This window comes from Canis lupus, chromosome 36, assembly GCF_048164855.1.
Source record: "Canis lupus baileyi chromosome 36, mCanLup2.hap1, whole genome shotgun sequence".
NCBI lineage: Eukaryota > Metazoa > Chordata > Mammalia > Carnivora > Canidae > Canis > Canis lupus.
The window spans coordinates 29,670,695-29,679,231 of record NC_132873.1 but is presented as its reverse complement, the minus strand read 5'-3'; the positions used below and the strand labels follow the sequence as shown (position 1 = coordinate 29,679,231).

Below are 8,537 nucleotides of genomic sequence, written 5' to 3'. Positions count from 1 at the left end.
TGCACCGGGGAGTCCTGCGGTTGCCGGCCGGGGGTGGGGGTGGGGTGGGGTGCGGGGTGCTGAGCGTGCTGTCTCCTCCCCGCAGGTCCCGCGCTTCGCCGGGGATGGCCGCGGCCTTGCCCAGGACGCTGGGGGAGCTGCAGCTCTACCGCATACTGCAGAGGGCCAACCTGCTCTCGTACTTCGACGCCTTCATCCAGCAAGGCGGGGATGACGTGCAGCAGCTGTGCGAGGCCGGGGAGGAGGAGTTCCTGGAGATCATGGCGCTCGTGGGCATGGCCAGCAAGCCGCTGCACGTCAGGAGGCTGCAGAAGGCCCTGCGGGACTGGGTCACCAACCCCGGCCTCTTCAACCAGCCGCTGACGTCGCTGCCCGTGAGCAGCATCCCCGTGTACAAGGTGCCCGACGGCTCCGCGGCGTGGCTCGGGGTGCCCTGCGGCGGCCTCGACAGGGCCAGCGGCGCGCGCGAGCCCCACGCGCAGGCGCCCAAGTGCGCCGCGGCCACGTGCGTGCAGGGCGCGGGCCCCGGGCGGCCGGCGGCGCCGGGCGGCCTCGTGCTGCCGGCCGTGGGCGAGCCGCGGCTGTGGACGGGCCCGCGCGGCCCCGACAGCGAGCCCAGCCTGTCCCCCGGCGACCTGGGCTCCCCCGCGTCCCCGAGGGAGGGCGGCGAGGCGCTGGACGCGGCCGCCGCGCTCTCTGTGGCCGAGTGCGTGGAGCGCCTGGCCGCCACGCTGCCCCGCAGCGACCTGGGCGAGGTGCGGGAGCTGCTCCGGAGCAACAAGAAGCTGGCCAAGATGGTCGGCCACATCTTCGACATGAGCGCCGACGACCCGCACAAGGAGGAGGAGATCCGCAAGTACAGCGCCATCTACGGCCGCTTCGACTCCAAGAGGAAGGACGGGAAGCACCTGACGCTGCACGAGGTAAGGGCCCGCGCTCCCCGGCGGCGGCTCGGAGGTCTGAGGCGGGGCCGACGGGGTGCTGAGGCGGTGTCTGAGGTGCGGCTGTGCAGGGCTGGGGCGGGCCTGTGCGGGGGGGGGGGGAGGGGGGCTGAGGCGGGGCTGAGGCGGGGCTGTGCCGGGCCCAGGTGGTGTCTGAGGTGGGGCTGAGGCGGGACTGTGCTGGGGGGGGGGGGGTGTGCGGCGCGGGGCCAAGGTGGGGCCGAGGCGGGGCCGAGATGGGGCCGAGGTGGGGCCGTGCGGGTCCGTGCGGGTCCCAGGCGGTGTCTGAGGTGGGGCTGAGGCGGGACTGTGCTGGGGGGGGGGGGGTGTGCGGCGCGGGGGCCGAGGCGGGGCCGAGGTGGGGCCGAGGCGGGGCTGTGCGGGGGGGGGGGGGCGGGGCCGAGGTGGGGCTGAGGCAGGGCTGTGCGGGGCTGAGGCGGGGCTGTGCCGGGCCCAGGTGGTGTCTGAGGTGGGGCTGAGGCGGGACTGTGCTGAGGGGGGGTGTGCGGCGCGGGGCCGAGGTGGGGCCGAGGCGGGGCCGAGGTGGGGCCGTGCGGGTCCCAGGCGGTGTCTGAGGTGGGGCTGAGGCGGCGTCTGAGGCTGCGCAGGGCTGTGCAGGGGGGCGGGGGCTGAGGCGGCCTCTGAGGCTGGGCCGTTCGGCTCGAGGAGACTCCGCCCCGAGGGCCGCAACCCGGAACCTCCCCTCGGCGGGGCCGTGCAGCCTGCGCGTGGCGTGGTCGTGTGTGCGCCGGGCCCCGGGCGTGGAGCGCGGCAACCGCGGCGTGGGGCGACCTCTGCAAACCTGCCGGCCGCGGGCCCCAAGCCTTGCGGCAACGTGACGTGTCTTGGCACGTGACGCGGTGTGGGTTTGTTTGTTTTGTTTTTTTTGTCAGAGTCTTGACGGTGCGCTCCGGAATTTGTATCTATTTTATTGATTTTATTCATGAGAGACGGGGGGGGGGGGGGCAGAGGGAGCAGCAGGCCCCACACAGGGAGCCCCACGCGGGCCTCGATCCCAGGCGCTAAGCCGCTGAGCCCCCCCAGGCCGCCCTCGTTTGTTTTTCAATCAGGAAACAAACTGGGACTTGCAGTCGGACCATTCATTTAAAAAGCCCCTGGGGTCCCGGTGGCGTCAGCTGAGCCTGGATCTTGCCTCAGGTGAGGGTCTCAGGATCGAGAGATGCCTGCCCCCCCTAGGTGGGCTCCCTGCGGCCTGGAGCCGCCTTAGGACCCCCTCCCCGCCCCCCTTTAGGAAAATAAATAAGCATTTTTGTAGACATTTTTTGACCAAAAAAAAATTTTTGTGAAAAGTAACCGGCACCTGAAAGTAATTCTCAGCCAGCACAGTGAGACGGGGTCCGGTGAAGTGTTTTTTAGGGCTGGAGATGCTGTCGGCTTGACCTTTGACCTCGGAGTCCTCCACTGGGCGTTTGTAGGCCTCTGTCGAGAAACACTCTCCCTGAGTACAAGGCCGCGGGTCGGTCTCTCCTGGTCCGTCAGGACAAGCTCCAGTCGTTGGGCTGCGTTCCCGCCGTGGGGCGACCCTCCCGTCCCTCTCCCAGTAACTCCACCTTGGCGGCTGACCTGCGTGGCAGGCTGTCCCCGCCTCATGCTGTGGGCTTCTTGGGGGCAGAGATCTCTTCTTGTGCATTTTTATATCCTCAGAATCTAACACACCCTCCACATGCTTGGAAAACAAATGCATTTTTTTTTTTTAAGTTAAAAAGGCTATTTTATTGCAGAATTTCTTAGAGTGTTTATCCTGTAGAAATAAAGCCTGTGGAAGAAATAAATGTCCAGTTGACTGTAGCTTCCATGTAAGAACCTCGGATCTTCCCCTGGACGCTACTGCAACACAGAAGAGAACATACGCCTACTGCCAAAGATTCAGTTCTTACATGAGGATGTAAAGTAACGAAACCTATAAACTTTCAGATAGTTTTCTTTACGTATATAAGTAAGGGATCACATTTGGCACACTGTCCTCTGAATTTCCTCTTTTTTAAAAGAAATTTTAGCAGTATACTCCCAGTACAGTATACTGTCAGATAGCTTTCCAAGGGAATACAAATAGAGCTACCTTTTTTATTTCTGGGTTGCACTGTTTTCCATAATGTGAATGTGCCATTTTTAATTTATCTGAATCATTCACTTGGTGTCCTTAAGGCCTTTCTATTTTTTTGGATACTAGTGTACGGTGGTACCTGAACATTATATACGTGCTCCTCTACAGACAGACTTGTGCACGTTTACCTATGGAATAGATTCCAACATGTAAAATTACGGGACCAAAGAATATATATACATTTAATATTTTGGTCGATACTGCTCAATTGCATTCTAAAACCGCTTCTTCTATACTTTTATTATTACATACAAGCATCCATTTCTCCACACTCTTCCTAATACAGCATTTATCATTCTTTTTAATCTTTGCCAATCTAAGACATGACAAATTTTCATTGCTCAAATTTGCTTTCCTTACTGAGGATGAATGTCTTTTATATCTATAACAGACATCCAATTTTATGTCCTTACCCTTTGTTTTAATGTTGAGGTTGTTTTTCTTACCTGTAAAAAATTTGATTTGTTAGAACATTTTATATTTTAAGGATATTAACCTTTTGCCTTATGTTGTAAACATTTTCCCAGATTATCATTTGTCCCTTGACCTTTTGGACTCATTTGGCATGTGGAAGTTTAATTTTATGTAGTAATATTTATTTATTGATCTTACCGTATTGATTTCATTAGTCTAATTCTCTATTCCTTTACCAGTATAGGGTTACTTTAATGACTATAGCTGAATAATATATTTTGATATCTGGAAAGGCTGTAGTCTTGTTTTGTACCTTCTGTTTCTTTAGGTGGGTCATTTATTTCTCCTTTCAACGGAAATTTTTATTTATTTATTAAAAGATTGTGTTTGAGAGCAAGTGAGAGCACAAGCAAGGGGAGGTCCAGGGGGAGAGGGATGAGCAGACTCCCCACAGAGCAGGGGGCCAGATGTGGGGCTCACAATCCCAGGACCCCCCAAAATGAAATTTTTAATGCATAGGTTAAATTTCCCCCAAATTTCTATTGGTATTTTTATTACAAATTGCTTAAAGGTGTGGATTAATTTGGGAAAAACTGACATATTTACAGTAACAAAAACTCCCATACAGTAGTATAGTGTATATATTTAGATCTTTTATATTCCTCAGTAATTTTATAGTTCTTTATTCATATATCACATAGATTTTGCATATTTCTTATTAGGTTAAATACTGTGTAGTATATATATGCATGTTTAATGTCTATTACATATATTTAAGTTTATTTTAATACAGGATATGAAAATATATAAGATTTAAAGAGGATAAAATTGGGGGCACCTGGATGGCTCAGTCAGTTGGGCAGCTGCCTTTGGCTCAGGTCATGATCCTGGCGTCCTTGGCATCAAACTTCACATGGGGCTCCCTGCTTAGCAGGGGGTCTGCTTCTTCCACCTCCTGCTTTTGTGCTCTTGCTTGTTCTCTCCCTCTGTCCCTCTCAAATAAATAAAATCTTCAAAAGGGGTAGGGGGGATATAATTGTAAATTAAGTTTTTTCCACTTTTTCTCAAATTATTATCACTGGTTGATTTTTGTACATGAATCTTGTTTTCAGCAATTCCATTATCTCCTCTTTTTAAATATATGCTTTTAGATGTGAATGCATATTGGAGCTCAAAATAAGGAAATTGGTTAGTAAATGTCTTAAGTAACAGTGAATCTTTGATTTGATCTATTTCGGGCATATCCTTTTGCAATTGTTGTATGTATTGTTGCCGTACAATGACTGACTGACAAGAATTTAGGAATCGATCTAGAAAATACACTTAGCATTATAATTCAGATATACTTTGATGCTTTTCATGACCCCTGAATTAATAAGCAGAATCTACTAAAAGGCCATTATAGTGGTCATCAATAGAAAACAAAGGGCAAAACATGTTGGCAATTTTAGTTTCATGCTTTAATCTAGTTTCATATAATTTTTAAAATATAACAGATGAAATACAAAGATGAGTCAGTATTTTTATGAAAGTGTAAGTATGTTACAGAGATGACTTTAATAAACCAAATCAACCTCGCTTTTTTTCCCCTTTTTTAAGGCCTAACCTACTTTTAAAAAATAGAAAAATTATTTCACACTTGGCTTATGCTAAAGGGTTCTTTGCTTCTTTGGATAAATAGGTACAGATGGTATTTAGGTAATGAGATTATCATGAGTTTCCCAAAATAAGAGAACTCTCAAAATGAATGCTAGTAGGCTGAGATATGGGAGTGGGGGCTTTAGAATATGTGGCTTGTATTTTTGAAACTTAGACCACTTGTTATTTGTAACTAAAGTATGAATCTGGTCCAAAAGTAGAGTTTAGGATAGATGTTTATGAATCAGGACGCTTCATTCAAACTAGTAACCATTCAACAGCTTCATGGAAATTATGAAATCTTGAGATAATTAAAAGAAAGAAGGCACTACGTTAAATGCACCTTCTAGATATTATTTTATATTTTCTTACTTGACTATATAAAATGAGTAAATATATGAGTTTTTCTAAATTTCTAAGATTAAAGAACAATACAGATTTGTCTTCAATTTCCAAACAAGAAAATATAGGACTCATTGTTAATTCACTGTTAGTATTTGAGGATTTTCTTCATATACACCTTGTGGACACTGTTCTTTTGATCTTTCTTTCTTTCTTTTTTTTTTTTTTTTTTCAATCTTTCAAGACACATAGCTGTAATAAATAGGTTTGTGGATGAAAATTAAGAAGTTATCTACACCTGAAAACATTTTTTCAACTCTGACAAAGTACATAAAATTCTCTTTCTTGTATGCATTGTTGTACTTGTTTCCAAAGGTACTGTATGTCAGGCAGTAAAGAATTATGAAATTAATCATTGTTATAATAAACGCTTTTTTTTTTTTAAGCCAGTGAATCAGCCATGGTCTTAAGACCTGGCTGGGGGGCAGCCTGGGTGGTTCAGTGGTTTAGCGCTGCCTTCAGCCCAGGCTGTGATCCTGGAAACCCGGGATCGAGTCTCACATCGGGCTCCCTGTGTGGAGCCTGCTTTTCCCTCTGCCTGTGTCTCTGCCTCTCTCTCTGTGTGTCTCATGAATAAATAAATAAAATCTTAAAAAAAAAAAAAGACCTGGCTGGGTATGGCCTGGTGTATAGGGGTCAGACCATTAAGATAGTGTGAGTGGCTGGGCCTAAAACCACACTTATTTTTGGTGTGAGGCAGGTTCTAAGGAGCAAACCCCCAAAGTATTAGGAACAGGACCAGCAGGCAGGATGTTTCCTCTCTCCAAAGGTGTGTTATGTGGTAAGCTAGACAAGCAGCACGCGTTGTCTGATCTTTCATCAGTGAATGGATGAGGAGAGAGAAGCTAAAAGTTGGGAATAACAAGGAAGTGGAGAACGTAGGAGCTTGGAATATTCAGAAATATAAGCAGGTAGGGACTGCGGCATTATAGAATATGTGTCAAATAGCAACTTCCAACCAAAGAGTTCTGGAACTCAAAAGGTGCAAACAGGAGGATGTGGAATCAATCAGTGGGTGAGTTGTAGACTTCCTAGAAATCCTACAGGAACTGAAGTGCATGTGTTAACCAAGAGAAGGACCTGGGCTCACAGAATATGCCACTTTTAGGTCAGTTTTCCTTGTAGTGTTGAGAAGTCAAGGCTGAAGCTCTCAGAGGAGTCCAGCAGTCTTAGTTCTAAGAGGGGAGAACTGTTGAATCAGAGAATCCCATAGACCCGAACACATTATTAATAAGTTATGGTGCTTTATTCTAACCTTTTAGAATGCACAGATTTCAGCATCAAATACTAGAAATGTTGTGATTTTTGTTATTTTAAAAAATGGGTTATAGGATTATTAGTCTGTTTTTGAGTCAATCTTGGTAAGATGTGCATTTCATCTAAGTTTTCAAACTTACTATCGTAAAGTTATTTATAGTTTTTAAGACCTAACATGATTTGTACATGTATCTCTTATTTTTAAAGATGTATTTGCTTGAGAGAGTGCGTAAGCACGAGTAGGGGGGAGGGGCAGAGGGAGAAAATCTTCAGCACATTCCTACTTAGCACAGAGTGTGATGTAGGGCTCAATCCCCAAAACCATAAGATAAGGATCTGAGCCAAAACAAAGAGTTGGATGCTTAACTGACTGAGCCACCCAGGCGCGCCCCCCCCTTCTCTCTCTCTTTTTTTTTTTTTTTACCTGATCAATTTTGCCAGAGGTTTGTCTGTTTTATTTATCTTCTCAGGGGTCTGCAAACTATAGCCTGTGGGCCAAATGTTGCCCACCTCTGGATTTTGATGATAAGTTTGTATTAGAACACAGCCAGGCCAGTTTGTTGCTGTATTGCCCGAGGCTGCTGCTGAGCTAGAACTTCAGAGTTCAGTAGTTATAGCAAAGACAATTTGGCCTGTTAAGCCTAAAATATTTACTCTCTGATCTTTTACAGAAAAAGCTTTCCAACCCCTGATGTTTTTGAAGGAGGAACTTTAGGCTTAGCTGATATTCTTAGTTGTGCTGTGTGGATGTGTGTGTTCATTGATACTTTTCTTACAGTTCATTTTATTGTTCTTTTCTAACTTAAGTCAGGTGCTTATTGATTGTTGTGTTTTTTTTTTTAAGCTGTTTTTATTTATTTATTTATTTATTTTTAGCTGTTCTTTTTTAATGTAAGCAATCAAGGCTATAAATTCTCACTATATGTTGATTGAGTGTAATTCCCAGTGTTTTGGGATGGAGTTGTTTTTTTCCCCACAATTCTGATTACTTCTCTTTTTATGATTTATTGCCCATGATTTATTTGAAGTGTTTTTTAACTTCCAAGTATAAGGGCTTTTCTTAATTATTTTTCTAACGATTTTTAACTGAATTACATTGTGGTCAGAGCACATGGTTTGCATAATGCCAAGACTTTAAAATTTGTTGAGATTTTAGTTATGGCTCAGTATATGGTCAGTGTTTTCTATGTGTTTCTGCAGATAGAATGTTCTGTATGTGTCTGTTTTAACAAGCTTTTTCTAACAGCTTTTTTTGTCTGCTCTATCAGGAAGAGTTGTGTATGAAGATCAACTACTGTGATTATGGAGTTGTCCATTTCTCTTTGTAATTTGCAGTTACTGTATTAATCTTTAATAACCCATTTTGCTTCAATAGCCTGTTTTGATACTGATATAAGTACATGTGTTTTCTATTTGTTAGTAATTATGCTTGTTACATCTTTTTACCATCTTTTTTACTTTCAGTTTTTCTGAGTCCATTTTACATACATCTCTCATAAATAAAATGCCAGTAGTTGAATTATAAAAACTCTAGGCAAATTTTGTGTTTTAACTGGAACATTTGGCCTATTTATGGCTAATATTTTGAATTTATCTCCCTTATTTTATTTTGTATTAGTATCCCTGTCTTTAGATCTGATTTACTGTCTGGAATTAGTTTCTTTTAGCCTGAAGTACATGTAGAATATTCTTTATTTTATTTTATTTTTTTCTTCTTTATTTTATTTTAATTCAATTTGCCAACAGGAAGTTTAGCACCC

At 45.5% G+C, this 8,537-nt stretch overlaps 1 protein-coding gene across 2 annotated transcripts in view; it reads left to right on the top strand.

Annotated features, from left to right (window-relative positions):
* Positions 1-8,537, top strand: part of NAB1 (NGFI-A binding protein 1) — a 46,100-nt gene that overhangs the window by 9,989 nt on the left and 27,574 nt on the right. For both annotated transcript variants that reach the window (XM_072813103.1, XM_072813102.1), the window contains exon 2: positions 86-923. In XM_072813103.1, the coding sequence (XP_072669204.1) occupies positions 105-923 (819 nt within the window). In that variant the 5' untranslated portion in view covers positions 86-104. The remainder of the gene's footprint in view (positions 1-85; positions 924-8,537) is intronic.